Source organism: Plectropomus leopardus, chromosome 11 (genome assembly GCF_026936395.1).
Source record: "Plectropomus leopardus strain MGB_pleo_1.0 chromosome 11, ASM2693639v1, whole genome shotgun sequence".
NCBI classification, from domain to species: domain Eukaryota; kingdom Metazoa; phylum Chordata; class Actinopteri; order Perciformes; family Serranidae; genus Plectropomus; species Plectropomus leopardus.
In genome coordinates this window covers 8,762,172-8,777,547 of record NC_142186.1, presented here as the reverse complement: position 1 = coordinate 8,777,547, position 15,376 = coordinate 8,762,172, and the positions used below count along the sequence as shown (strand labels likewise).

The window sequence follows — 15,376 nt, the reverse complement described above, 5'->3', positions numbered from 1 at the left end:
AACATGAGATCATTTTGTGTTTAAGATGTAACAAACTCATGCTGTTTTTTTTTTTTTTAAAAAAAACAACAAAAGAACAAAATAAAACAAAAAAAAAGATAATTTGAATCTCAAGAGCTTTCTAGTTTAATAGCTAAATTCTAGTTTTCACATGTACCAAATTTGTCAGGCTGATTTTTTATTTTTGTAAAAATTTGTATAAAATGATGCAGACATCAATATTTCCATCCTCCAAGAATCCATACAAGAATTCTGATGGCCTTGTATACTTGTACCTGAGCAAATTGCAAATAAAAAGTCTTAAAGTGCATTCACCTAATGGTAATAGCTTTATTGTGCTATATTTGTCGGAGAGCCCTTGTAAGGTCTAACTCAAGTATCAATCATGTCTGTATGTGTAATTTATGTGGACATGAGTAGCTTTCATTTACTGCATATTCCTATGTATTGTATAGATGTACTTGCTTGGATAAGGACCAGGACCCTTGACCCCCATTAGATTTGGTCCCAAAAATGTGGACTCCACAGCTGTGTCCTTGGTTCCTTGAAACGTTCAAGCTGATATAGAATATATTCAGTGAGACAGTACAGAAACTACATCAGGAGAAAAAAATGGCACTATGTTTTCAGTGATTAATGTTTTTTTTTAATGTATTTATTTATTTATTTATTTCAAATGCAAATAATGGAATTGTGTAACTTAATGGCTATCTTTCCCCTCCAAGAATAAGTATGCAGTGAAATATTGCTGATTAATTTCCCTCACCCTGACACTTTAGCCTTCTTCATTGACAGTCTAATTATCTAACAGCTCATTTTAACACCCACCTATTTGATAGTCAGTAAAATCCACTGAAGGTTTATAAAACACTTTAACACTATAATGTAGCTGCAAATACATATAAGGACATTTTCCAGCATGAATAACTGGCGTGTGGTAAAGTTATATCGAATACAATTTCACAAATCATGAAGAAATGTATAAACAGATTCAGACCTTGTGTGAATGATTTGTAAATGTGTACACTGGAAGGCTCATGTGTGGAATCGTCATATATACACAGCATGTAATCACTACTCTGTTATAAAGTGTTGCAAAGCATTCCCCAACTGTTTGTACAACTGTTAAATGTGATGGTACAAAAATATAAACAGTATGTAGGATCACAATAATTGGTGCTCCAAAGAAAAGTTGGTGTTTGCAGTAGGAGCCTGTGACCTCACTGTGAGCAGTGAATGCGTGTGTGTGTGAGGCTCTGCAGAAAGCTCTCAGTCTTGACTGTGTGAGCAGTGAAACGGGAGCAGCTGGGCGCGGAGCTGCCTGCTACACCTCCTCTCCCCTCTCTCTAAAACTTCAACCAACAACCGAAGCTGCTTTTTTTTTTAGTATTTGCATGGAAAACGTGCTGGAGTTTCATTTGATGGCTTTGCAGTGTCAGAAACTGGTTTTGGTGGAGAAGAAAAAAAACACTTTGTTTGGATTATATGTGGACGAGATGAAGTTTTTGGAGGATTTATGTTTGGACTTGAGGTGCACTGGGGCCCTGCAGGTTATTTCAATGAATTCTTGTGATTTTTTTTGAATGCATTGTGTAATTGTCTTAATTTTCTTAAAAGCGCACACTTATGGAGAACCTCACCATGGGTAACGTGACTGTGGAGAATGACACGTCGGTGCAGGTCAATCACACCCTGGGTGTTTGGACTGACTACACGGTTGAATACAAAGTGGTCAGCGTGCTTTTAGTGTCCCTGATATGCGGGCTGGGGATTGTGGGGAATGTGATGGTCATCCTGGTGGTCCTGACCACTAAACACATGCGGACTCCCACTAACTGTTACCTGGTGAGTCTGGCCGCGGCTGACCTGATGGTCCTTACAGCTGCCGGGCTGCCCAACATCACCGACGCCCTGTACGGACAGTGGGTGTACGGTTACGCGGGCTGCCTGGGGATCACTTATTTCCAGTATCTCGGAATAAACGCGTCCTCCTGCTCCATCACCGCCTTCACCGTGGAGCGCTACATCGCCATCTGCCACCCTATCAAAGCGCAATTCCTGTGCACTTTATCCAGGGCGAAGAAAATCATCATGCTGGTCTGGGCGCTCACCTCCGTTTACTGCGTCATGTGGCTGTTTCTGTCAGACACGGAAAAGTTGGTGTATGACAACGTGGTTCTGCTCAGCTGCGCCTACAAGGTGTCCAGGAGTAACTACCTGCCCATTTACTTCACCGATTTCGCGGTGTTTTACGTGCTGCCTCTCATGCTGGCCACGGTGCTGTACGGACTGATCGCCCGGATACTTTTCCTCAACCCGCTGCCCTCAGATCCCAAAGACACAACCAAAAAGTGGAAGAAGGAGACGAGTCAGGGAGGGAGGATGTTCAGCACCTGCTCCTCCAGCAGCGCAACGGCTGCCTCCCGCAGACAGGTGGGGGACAGTGTTTGATCATTAACCTTATCACTGTGTAATCACTGTGTTTGTATGTGGGTGAGTAGGGGAGAACGGGGCCAGCTGCACTGCAAGTCAGTTCAGTTTCCTTCCATAAAGTGTGAAGGATGTCGTCCAGCTTCTTTATGCTCAGTTATTTTAACCCTTTTAGACCTGAGAAAATTGGCCTGATGTCTTTTAAAAAACTCACGTAAAAGGCAATCAGCAAACTAAGAAGGGATGACCCAAAAAATTAGCAAAAACAGATAAATCAATAGCTGTTTTTGTCATGTTTTTCTCTTTTCCATGTACTGCATTTCTGAATTTACTAATAAAAAACAAACAAACAAAAAAACGAACAAAATAAAACAACAACAATAAAATGACTATAAAATGAAATAGAATAAAATAATAATTGGTGGTTAAAAAAAGAAGTTAAAATTATTTGAAAATCTGAGAAAAAAACAAAAAAAAAATGAAGTAAGACAAAAAACAAACAAAAATAAATAAATGAATGAATAAATAAATACAATGAAAAGAAATGTCCTGAAAATGTCCTTGAACATAATAACTATTCCATAAAATAATTTCAAATATATTATTAAAATAATTATGAATATAGATTTGTGGACACTTTCCCTAGCTTCTTTAAAAATAATTTTCCAAATCTACTAATTTCTTGCAATTTGCAGAACAGTCGTAGCCGAGTGGCTCATTGCCTTTTCCCCCATGTTTTGAAAAAAAAAAATGCAATTTGCTCAGATTTCAAAGGTTTAAATACTTGTGAAGGTATCTGAACAAAGCACAAGAAAAGTGATGTCAATACAGGTTGCAAAGGGTTAAAAATGGCACCAGATCCATAGAACCAAATAGTGCATTGGAAAATTTTTTTAAAAAGTCACAACTTGACATCAAAATGTGATCTAGTTACTGAGGAGAATAATATGATTATTAAGATGAGTGGAATAATGCACTGACCACACACTGTTACAGCTGACCCCATGCACACAGACACATTTAATACAATATTGATTCCATAAAGCACATTACAGGAGCCATTACGAAGCATTAATTCCAGTGTTTTGATGACATGTGTTTAACTTATTCATTGTTTTGGGTCCCACAGGCTCCACTGCTAAAAAAAAGTGTATTATAATTGCTTAGTTAATCATTTCCCTTTAAATCATTTTTTTTCTCCTTTTCCTCATTGTAAATTGGGATGATGCACAAAGTGGGACAGTTAAAATTTGAATTTTTATCTTTACGTGTATATATTTCCATCACTAAAAATATACAATGAGCTCATCATTAGCAAGTATGTGATTAAAAAATATAGTTTCTATGGCTATGACATCATTTCCAGGGGCATGGCACACCATATTCAAAAATCTTGCAGTGAATCCTGGTGAAAATTTAAAGTAACAATGTTCAGAGGTTAATAATGTTACTGTTATAAGAATTTAAAAAATGCTGGATGCACATTTACAGTCAATACCACTCTCAGATAGAGAGCATATAAAAATAGGGCTGAGCCATATGGAGAAAATCCAATATAACAATATTTTTTTTGACCAAATACCTTTAAATGAATATTATGACACATAGGGTTGGCTATTGCTGCTTTCACAAACTATTTATGCTATGTGATTTTCGAAGGCAAATAATAGAAAACTAAACTGTCATTACTTTACGGTAATGCTGCCTTTAACACTAGAACTGCCAATGTGGGTAATTTTTACCCACTTACATTTTCAAATGCATGTAACTTTGTTAATATAAAACTCCTACATCTCTCACATCCAGACTTTTCCTAGAATTGTATTATTAATCATCTACTGAATTTTAGGGGTTGTGGGACAAAAAGAAAAAAAAAATATTATCATTTATACCTCCAACCGCCGCACTGGGTAATTTTGACCCCCATGGAAACAGCGGTGGGGTTTGCTGTGACAACTGCTGTTGAGATATCTGACCCACCATTTTCCCCTGAGGAGAAATCTGAGGACCAGGAGCCGCCAGACCAAAAAAGGCCCAGGGTTATGATGACAGGTAGCTAATCCCACATCTCAACTTCAAATATCTACAACTAAACCCAAACAGCATATCTACCATTGATACATATAACAACAGGCCTATATCATACACTAATTCAACCTACAATTAGGGGGTCAAAATTACCCACCTCTGCGGTTCTAGGAGGTAGTGGAATGTTGGGGATTCTATTTTTAAAATGAGCAAAAGACAACACTTATTATATTACAATATATTGTAATATATTCACAGAATGATAGAATACCAATATATTGCCCACTTCCATTTGAAAATCTATTATAATTAGCCTGACTCAAGTACACCAAACAGGAGATCTATGGTGGAGTTATTATGTTTAAAAGCAGTTTTCATATAATTAGTAGGAGTCACAAAGTATCAAGTTGATACAACAGTGTTAAATGTGTTGTTTTGAGCTGTTAAAGAGGAAGTATGATCTGCAGGACCCCACAAGATGTACCTTGATAATCTAAAATACACACTTTCAATTAAAATTTGTTTGCTTTTTTTAATGTTACAACTGACCCCAAGCTCCTCTACTTAATTACTTATATACAGTGCCTTAAAGTGCTGCCAGGACTCATTTAATTTCAGATTGAGTCTATTTTGAAGTGCACCTAGAACTCAGTTTGGCCTTTTTTTTTGTGGAACCAAGCACATCCACCTTTTCAGAACTCGGAAGGGCAAATTAATAAAGTGGCTCACAGAAAACAACAGACAAGAGGGATAAATTAACAGGTTATTTTTAGGATCAAGGTCTGTTTATATCGATAAATGCTTTCTTTAGCAGAGTTCCGGTGCAGCCAGCTTTTTGAATTACCTTGCTCAGTGTGTGTGTGTTTATGTACTATTTTTTTTCACTGCATGTTTCATCCTCCTCTGACATCATCTCCGGTCTGTAAAAAACACCCTGTAAATAGTTCCTACTTTGTTCAAAGTAAACAGAACGCTCCAAAGGCTCAGGCACACCGTGCCAGACACACAGGTAGATAGCAGAGCTAGACTGTTTATCAGATCACGGGAAGAAGCCGCCCTGGAATGACAGGGGGTGTGGTACCCTGAGGGAGCTCTTTGCTCTATTGGATCGTCTAATCAGCTAACCCCAACTCAAATAGGCTTTTGGCTTTTTCTCCATCTGTAAGGCTTCTGTTTTTTCTTCAGCTGATGCCCAGCCACAATCACACAATACTGTGTTTCTGATGGCCAGTGTTAAGTGCATTCATACCATCTACCATGTACCTTACTGAATTACCTAAAGGTCAAGAAGTAATGAGGATACAGGATGAGGTATTTCGCTCACTGACAACACTGGCGGGGCCCCTACCCAATCCAATTATCCTCACCTGACTGCATCAGAGATGACACAACATAAATATGGATAAGATTTAATTACATACGAGTTTCACATCAGTATTATCATCTGGTAATTATATTAAAAGGGCTAGGCTTTGTTAAGTTGCGCACACAGATCACTCTTCCTTGTAGGAAATTAATTAACAGCATCTGAATAAGTAATGAGTTTTTTCATGAGATCTGCAGTAGGGGGAGGGGGGTTGAAGTTTTATCCAAGGAACAGCTTGATTTGTTTATGGTCACATGGTAACTCCATTTAAAACTCTTTGTAATGTGGTTTGTTTGTTTTCCCTAAAATAGATTTAATAAGAAGATTGCCGTAATTTGATCCACCCTAATTTTTTTGGTTGTCATTTTGTTAACAACAAAGTACTGAAAAGGCATTGTGGTTAATTTGTTAATAAAAGTGCAAAGAAATGTGAGTTGAAAAACCATCCAACAAAACCTCCAACCCCAAAATTTTTATTCCAAAAATATGTCAGAGGTATAATGTGAAATGCAAAGAAAAGTGGTTTGCAGCTTGAGCATCACTGTATTGTCTTTTGTGCAGTCTTTTGGTTTGTGTTTCTAATTTTTGGTACTGTATGTGATTCAAAGTTCTTCTCACTTTAGTCATTACAGTTAGTCATTTTTCTGCCTTGAGGAACTAACTCTGATGCTGTTCGCATTTTGGCACTAGCATTTCCTAAAATGTCTATTCATAATGAAAATTCAAAAGATACAATTGAAAGACACATTTGCTCCCATTCTGGTGCAATGCCATTGTTCTGATGGCCTATAATTCCAAAACTCAACTAGTCAGAAAAAATGTCCCATTGGACCAAAAGCCTATTTGTCTGACAGCCCGCTATCCCAAAAACAAACACCCATTGCTTCAAAAATACACACTATCCCTGTATTTAGAATGGCCTGTAATCAGTTGCATTGATTGGCTTACCGTACATTTTTTACCATAACCAATCTCACGCCTCATGCCTAAACCCACCAACCCAACTACTTAAGGCAGCAAGTGCTAGCAAGTCAGCAGCAGATTAGGGCGGGTCTTGCCTTCAACATAGTAGGAAAAAAAATGACACCTGTGAAGGTTTGATAATCTGTTTGAGAAAGAGTGTAGTTTTGTAGCAATGGGCCTTCAGAGAAATGGCCGTTTGTTTTCAAGATAACGGGCTGTGGATAAATAGGCTTTTGGTCCAATGGGATATTTTTCGGACAACTGGGGTTTTTCGATTAATGTGCTGTTGGAACAATGGACAGCTCCCCTTTGCTTCTCTTCACTGAAGTTACCTCCCGAGGCTGCTGCACATCTCTTTCTCCCACTTGCATTTGGCACTGTGGCTACCTGAGTTATGAAATGAGACTGCGTGGCTATTAAATTTCACTCTGCTGTGAGCATCACCATGGCTGTTATGCATTTCCGGATAGACTAATATTACCTTCTTCTTGTTGTTGAAAATTTTAAGTCGGATTTTATTTTCTGCTTCATGGTCAAACAACTCTCCTTTGCTTTTCACAGATGCAAAAAAATCAAACCTGTTGTGCAAACTTCAATGATGGACAAATGTTTTGTAGTGATTGCGTGAATGTGATTGACATTGTTGGACAAAAAATTTTGGTCGAAAAATACTCACTTGGTAGCGTGCACAGGGTTTTAGACCCTTTTGATTAAGATCTTGGTCTACAATGAAACACCTAATCAGTGAAAAAATGGTTAAATCTTTTCTTGTTCCTCTTTTGTTGCCAGCAAACAGAAAACTTTTGATGACAGTCAACAGCAGTGCGACAGTCTCAGCTTGTTAAACATTCATTCAGTCCTCTCTTGCTCTCCATTATCACCTATTCTGCATTTTGATGTGATTTGATTGTGACTCATGAATGATAACAATACCTGCTAACCAGGCAAACCCTAACTCATGAGGCTGTCTAACAAAATCAGCAGTTTAATAAAAACTAGTTAATTTAAGTAACTTGTTTTCCCTTTTTACTACATTCTAATAACTAGGAGGACAATCATGTCATCATTATGCATTATGTGGCAGCAGTCGCTCTGTTTCATCACTCCAACCTACTGATATGTTCACAAATACACGCCCAACCGTTTTTCTGCCATTTCTGTCTGTCAGTACACTGATCAATCAGAAAGTTTTTCAATGAATGTGCAGAAGAACAGGACAATTTAACAGCTTTACTTAGCATTTATGAGACACAATCTAATCAGAATGTGCTCATTTTGTTATCTGACAACAGAACCAGAAAATAATAAAATTAAAAATTGAAATGCAGTGGGCTCTTAGCTTAGACTTTTAAATTGATATTACAAAGGCTGTCCACCTACATCCTTTCTTGGAAAGCTCTCTGCCACGCTATTATGATACCACTAGAAGAAAAACAAACTTAAAAGACAGAAAAATGTGTCTGAAACAAGTTCTCATGCCTCTGTTTTGTGATTGTTCCCACCAACATTTGTATGTGGGACCTATGTGGGAAGTAAATGGACTAAGAAATGTGTCCTATATGGTATTGTCCATGGGTTCCATAATGGCTCCATGCCAATTGTCCACATGGTTGGGTTTATCCAAGTGGGCCCCAGATAAGATACTTACTTTGGGCCCATACACACCCAGGTAACCTGGTAGCCCTAGATTAACTTGTGTAAACTCACCCATTTGGGACATTGGCATGGGGCAGTTTTTGGAAACTGTGGACAGCCCCTGCAGGGCCCATTTTCAGCCCATTTACCACATGGCCCTCACATACAAATGTGATCTTTTGCTTTTGCTTTAATAACATTTGCTTGCTTAGGAGGGCTTATTTGATCTGATTTGAGCACTATCTTGATCTTGAATGAATTCCCCTGTGAGGACACAGGTGTAACAGATTTCCTGTTAATTGGTGATTGTACAACATGTCCTTTAAAAATTGAAGTCACTGATGTTCTGATGAAGGCTTCACATCATAATGTGTCAAGTCCTTGTTAATAAAGTGACCATAAAATAATCATAAATTTACATTAGTAGTGGAGTACTCCTTTATGTTTTGATAACTTCTGGGGAAAAAAGACTTTCATTTTGCTTTGACTGAGAGCATCAAACTAAACATTCAGCACTTCTGAATCTAATACTATCTAATAATGCTATTTAGTCTGAAATTCCAGTCACACTATCAATATTTGAGCAGGAGCGTGGTTACACTGTGCTAATCTCATTAAACATACTCAAGTTGACTCATGTCATGTGTTGGATGCAGACTCAGCTGTGTTCACAAACAAGATACAGTATATCTTTTACTTTTTAAAAGAAATCCCTGCTTCGGGGGAGAGAGGCTTGGTGGATCCCCAGACACTAAAGTTATAATCCTTGATATTTCAGTACTTGTTGATTTGGCAATACCTGTGGTTACAGGCGCAGAGCAGTTTAATAGTACTGGTTTACAGTGCAGCCAATGTATAATTCCCTGTGAATGCCTCATACGTGGGTAGATGATTTGAATGCCAGATGGTAATGGCGGACTCCGCCACTAACAAACAACATATTTATGTAGATACAATAGCTATCACTGAAAAATTCTGACCATGATTTTATCGAGACAGGGTTTATTATGAATAAATCAGGAGTATACACCTCTTTTGTCATGACACAAATGAAAAAGAAAATGAATGATGTCAGAATTCCATGTTGCTTTATCAAAGTCCTGGTACTGAGCATGCTGCCTCTCTGTCATGGCTTTCATTAACACTCACACGGAAGTATCACCTAGTATGTTTTGTTGTACGTTGTATTGTATTTTGACTCCATGTGTGTTAGTTGTCCAGTTTTCCATGATTTCATTTTGTTATTGCATTTTTTAAATGCATGATTGAATTTTGTTAGGTGACAAAGATGCTGGCCGTGGTAGTGGTCCTCTTCGCCTTACTCTGGATGCCCTACCGGACCTTAGTGGTGGTCAACTCCTTCCTGGAGAAGTCCTATCTGGACACCTGGTTCCTGCTCTTCTGCCGTCTCTGCATCTACCTAAACAGTGCCATCAACCCGGTTATCTACAACGCCATGTCCCAGAAGTTCCGTGCTGCTTTTAAGAAATTGTGTCACTGCGGCCCTCAGCGTATGGAGAAACCAGCGTCTTACAGTGTGGCGCTAACCTACAGTGTCATCAAGGAGACATCCAATGGGGAAAGTCCTGACCACTTCACTACAGAAATGGATGAGCTAAACACACCGACAGATCAGTATTTGCCCGCCAGTATCTTGCCAAGTGCCAAGAAGATGCCATTTGCAGCGCCTTCCCTTTCAGGGAGTGAAGTCAAAGCCTGAATAAAAACAAACCTCCCACCTAACGTGGATAACAGCGATTTTGACAGCAGTGGTATGGATTCAGTCACCCATGCGACAGTTTCATAAAGTTTTAATTAAAATTACCCTCATACTTCTCATTTCATTTCCCCACGGTGTTTTTTTCCTAAAAATGTTTCTTTTATTTGACAAGACAAGTTGCCAAAAACCAAATAAGATGACATTTCATGAGATGACTCTACACATTCTGTAATATGTGCAGGGAGCTTACACAAATCTTGAAAATTTACAGTTTATTGGTACATTAGTACAGCAAATGAAACTGAATTGCAGTGGAGTGGATATAAAGGGGCTGAGAGATATAGTAAAACATTTTATCACAATATTTATATATTATAATATTTATCAAGATATACATGTTGATCTTAAGACTCCCTTGTGGGATGCAGAACCAGAAAAAATACCAAGAATTGTGTAAGCTGCAGACAGAGTATCTATTTATATCATTAAATTACACAAAAAAAACCCCATAACATTTTCAGTCCTGACAGTATATCACTATGCTGTGTGAAATGTTTACATCCATGGAGCTTATATCTTCCGTCAGTCACATTCATTAATTAAAATAGCAATGTTGCAGTTTATTCCTGAAGTGGGTCTTTGAAAGTCTTGCTATTCATTAATTACTGGTTAGAGTCTTATCAGTAATTAGACCCACCCGCCCACTGATGATGCTTCAAATTAAAATTAGTACCTGGGATTTTCTGTCTTCCCATTAATAGTATATCCTGTCCAACTTTCCGACTTTTAGTACCAGAATAACAGCATGTACTGCAACCCTGCTGTGTGTATCTCAGGAAAGGGGGCTGTCACTTTCAAAAAGACTACCATATGACCTTTTTTTTTCCAGAGACAAGATGTGTAAGTTACAAAGTTACAAATCCTAGTAAGGCTCTTTTACTTTGGTAGTTTAGATGTTGATTCGTTTCCCCGTGGTTTAATGAAGGGGTGATATAATTTTGGTCCCAGTAACTCCTACTTAAAAAAAAAAAAAAAATTCAGATCATTTTTTGTGGATGATTAGTTAGTAGTGTAGTTTATCAAATTAAAAATATGTAATACAAGGGTGTAATGGTACAGAAAAGTCATGATCCAGTCCATACCCAGGTTAAGGAGTCACTGTCACTGCAAGTTTGCTACAGCTGGATAAAATGTCAAATACATTTCTTTCCATTTATTTTTGCCAGACAGTATTGCAAGTGTTAAAGACAGACACAATCCTCCTACTAAAGAATGTGGTAAGATTTTTTCCTCGGGCACCTCTGGTAAACTATTTTCATCACAAAAAAAAATTCAAACATTGGATAAAAACTGTCCTCAAGGCAACAGATAACAGAAGGCAAAAACATTGAAATGCAAACTTGTGCGGGAATGTTTTGGTTAGTTCAACCTTGGTTATATTTCAAAAATTCAAAGCACCCAAACATTTGTCATCCCAGCAACTGGCAAATGCTGCTGAATGTGCATTAGCACCCTTGATGTGTATTCATTAACATAAGTCACCCTATAATGGTGGACCAACTGTGGTTGTCTTCACAACTCTCTCACCGTTACTGTTGACTGGGAACCTGCAGGCGGGTTTCTTGCTTCAGTGTGTCATTTGTGCTGCCAAAATGTGGCACACCAATCAGCTTGTTGTCCTAACCTTAGCAAATGTTGCTTACGACATATGGTTAAATGTTTCTGGGTGGAACTGGCGCTTATTCCCCATTACCTTCACTACATACCGTTAATTCTGCGTGCAGCTGTGTGCACCAGACCGTAATCCCTGTGATGATGTAATGTTTCAGTACAAACACAGGAATCAATACAGCCAACATTTTTCACTACGTATGACTGGCTAGAAATTGATATGTTTCAGTGTTAGGATTAGGTAGTGTAACCATTTGTTAAATTATGTCATCAATCAATCAAAGTTATTAAGTTTTTAATTTTTTTGTTTTCTGTCACAATGAGTGTTTATATCACCCAGCCATCTGGCTGCCATTGGATACATCTCAGTGGTGTCCAGGTTTTACTTGAAGCAAGTCTTTCCTCTGAGCTCATTTACTCCACCACCAGACACCATATCATTCAAATAAATCCAGATGCACAACACTGTGAAATTTAATCCAACTACAAGAGTGAAAGCACAGGAATGAAATCACAAGACTTTTTAAAATGGTCCAAGTAAAGAAAAAAATTACAGGCACTCATTTAAACCTATAGTGTCAGTTAAAAACCTGGATGATCTCTGCAGGGACAGATAAACAAACGCGCAATTTGGCTTTGGTCAATGTGAAGACAGCCACTGAGAAGTCTGTGAAGGTCAGTAGTCTGTGTATACTAATGAGATAGATATGTGTAACCCTGACGTGCAGACGTGGGGGCTGTTCGTCAAAGGGTCAGATATCAGTCGTGGCAGTAACTCACTGATATTGCCTGAGACTGCAGAGTGCAGCGCTTTTATGTGATTTACCTGCTCGGCAAAACACACTGAGCAATGATGAAATGTGTAAATATATTGCAACAAAGTGCCATACCCAAGTTGGTGCAATCCACAGTATGTACATAGCTCACCCTGCTATTAAAAGACAAATTTTCTGCTGTTTGTTTTAGCTACGTATATGTGTAAATTGAAGAGCACTCAGAGAGAATGAATACTGAGTAAATTAAATGGGGACTTGTTGGAGTTGCAGGCTTATTTTGTCTATACTGTAAAGCTGCTTGAAATTGATTGTGCAGTGCAATGTGAAATTAATTCAATATTGTGTTTTCAAATGTGTCAACAAGTGCATTTTTAAAAATAATAGCTTGTTTTGAGCCATTGTTCCATAAGTGTGTTTTCTGTCATTTCAAACCAGTCATTGGAAGCTAATCAGCTCCTAACCTGAATATGTGAGAAAGTAAAAAAAAAAAAGGTTTGTAGCATAAAGTACCTCTCATTCGTGCACTTTTACTAATTCCTCCCTTTGTTCTCTGTTGAAACATATTTCGTTTTTTGGGAAAAACAGTTGTGATGGAGGTGTTCTTCTGTTCTGGTGCGCAGTTTGCAGCATGAATGCAAGCTTTTGTGAGGTGAACACAAAGACGACGAAACCTGTTGTATTTCCATCTGAGGCGTTGCTTTGTGCACATTTCTGTCTCAAGCTTTTTCCTGCTCTTGCTGTTTGATGGATTGTTTTGTATTTTGTATTGTTCTTTGTCTATATTAAACAGAGATGATAACTGCAGCTCTTTGTGGATGATCCATTATTTTTACTGTAAGATTATCTCTTTTACTGATCAACTCCCTGCACCTCCACCTCTACTGATCTATTACCAGCAGCTATTAAAGTAACAATCTCATCCAGGACCGCCATGAATCAGGCACAGACAGTTTCTGTATGAGCTATGACCACCCTGAGGACATCAATCGATGGGTTGATGGCTTCGTTTTGAAGTCACTCAACATGTAGTGGCCTGCTTTGACACAAATTCATCTCACTGAAGCTATCAAAGGCCAACTGTAATCTCAACACAAACAATATGACACCAGAGTGCAATTTATGTTCTGCTGCTGTAGGTAATATCTGACTCATCAACCCCCCCCTCATTTTGGTTAAGCAGTAATGCTAACACTAGAGTATATATTACAGTAATTACCAATGTGATGTTATGGAGCTAGAAAGAGCTTAATGTGCCGGGAGAGAATGTCCTTGGAACGCTGGGGCACTAATTGATGACTACTGTAACATTTCATCAGCTGTGTGCACTCCAGCCATAAATTTGGATGCCTCACACTAGTGCCCGCACACACACACACACACACACACACACACACACACACACACACACACACACACACAGTATATTTTCAGTGTAGAACCTCTTCATATCTAAAATTACTCAGAATAGTTGCATATGTTGATGACTGGAAAGTGGTATTTCTTCCAAAATCACAGGTTACACAATACTATGCATATGTCCATGAACCAACTTTGGGTACATGCAGGTGTTTGTGAAAGTGTCATTTTTGAAAAGTACACAAATAACTTTCAAATTTGTTTCCACAGCTTTTCAATTCACGTGTGTCTGCTTTAAATGAAATGGCAATACGGTTTCTTCAACAAGACACAATGAGATTGTTCTTGTAACGCTTTGAAATACAGCCTGAATTGAACACGATCATTCCTCCCAATACACAACGTAATTGTTTTGTTGCAAGAGTGTACCGTTACAGGAGGTACAGAGGAACTGGGAACAAGATGTGAAGTCAGGAGAATAAGGTGGTTACAAGATGGGAACTTCAAAAATAATTTATACTGGAATTTATACTTATACGCAAGTCAATTCTCAACCATGAAAACGCCTGACTGGTAAAATATTTTTATCGGACTTTGTGACAGAACAGAATTAAATATGTCTTGTATAATATGTATGACTTTTACAGACAGATAGCAGAAAGCCTGAGAGCAGCAGCACTGATGATAAAGCTTCTTGCTACATGAGAGATAGGGACTGAGATAGAGGGGACGAGGGGAAGAGAAGGTGGAAGGTGAATGACTGCACAGTGTTTCTGTGGGTTATTAATAAATTACTAGGAACACTGCTCTGTCATTTTATGACCCACAAGTCTGAGACCTGCAATATTTTCTAACAAGCTTACCCGAACTGCCCGACCCACAGGACCTATGGGCTGTGGGTCAGCAGGTTGATCGTGTCCTTAGACACTTTGGGTGTATTCTGAATTTCTTTTCACTTTGGTAGGTACAGCAACTGCCCTTACAAAGTGTGTACTGTGGCCTGCAGTATACACACAATTGGGACATAGCACATTCTCATAACATTACGCCCTAAACTTTGACCCTCTTGCTTATACAGTCATTACCTAGAAAATAAAACAGAAATGTCATTTGCCAAGCCAGCCAGAGAAAGAGGTCAACCCATAGACCTCGTTGTTATACTTTGCAATGTATTTAGTGTTTTATTCACAACATTGAAATTACATTGTAATTTTTATTTTCATATATTACGTCGTTTTGTTATTGGTTATCTTAATAATTATTTTGTTCACATTAAACAAATAATAATAGAATTATTACTATTGATTGGTCATCAGTCACTCAAATGGGCTGTTATCCATCATTGTGGCTTCTGACAGCTGTCAATGAACGGTCAATCAGCTTTTAATGAGCTGTCAAGTTGTCTTCTTTTTTCGGCTCAGTCAATGTGAC

The 15,376-nt window shown here is 38.3% G+C and overlaps 1 protein-coding gene across 1 annotated transcript; it reads left to right on the top strand.

Moving 5' to 3' along the window:
• Nucleotides 1-1,295: 1,295 nt before the first annotated feature.
• On the top strand, nucleotides 1,296-13,387 carry trhra (thyrotropin-releasing hormone receptor a). The gene is made up of 2 exons (XM_042490608.2): nucleotides 1,296-2,433; nucleotides 9,702-13,387. Exons 1-2 carry the CDS (start codon nucleotides 1,627-1,629, stop codon nucleotides 10,140-10,142), a joined length of 1,248 nt encoding a protein of 415 aa, XP_042346542.1. The 5' UTR covers nucleotides 1,296-1,626; the 3' UTR covers nucleotides 10,143-13,387.
• Nucleotides 13,388-15,376: the final 1,989 nt, after the last annotated feature.

Coding starts and splice junctions, on each gene's coding strand:
- trhra (XM_042490608.2), top strand. CDS start 1,627: ATGGAGAACCTCACCATGGGTAACGTGACTGTGGAGAATGACACGTCG. Junction 2,434..9,701: donor CGGCTGCCTCCCGCAGACAG/GTGGGGGACAGT, acceptor GAATTTTGTTAG/GTGACAAAGATGCTGGCCGT.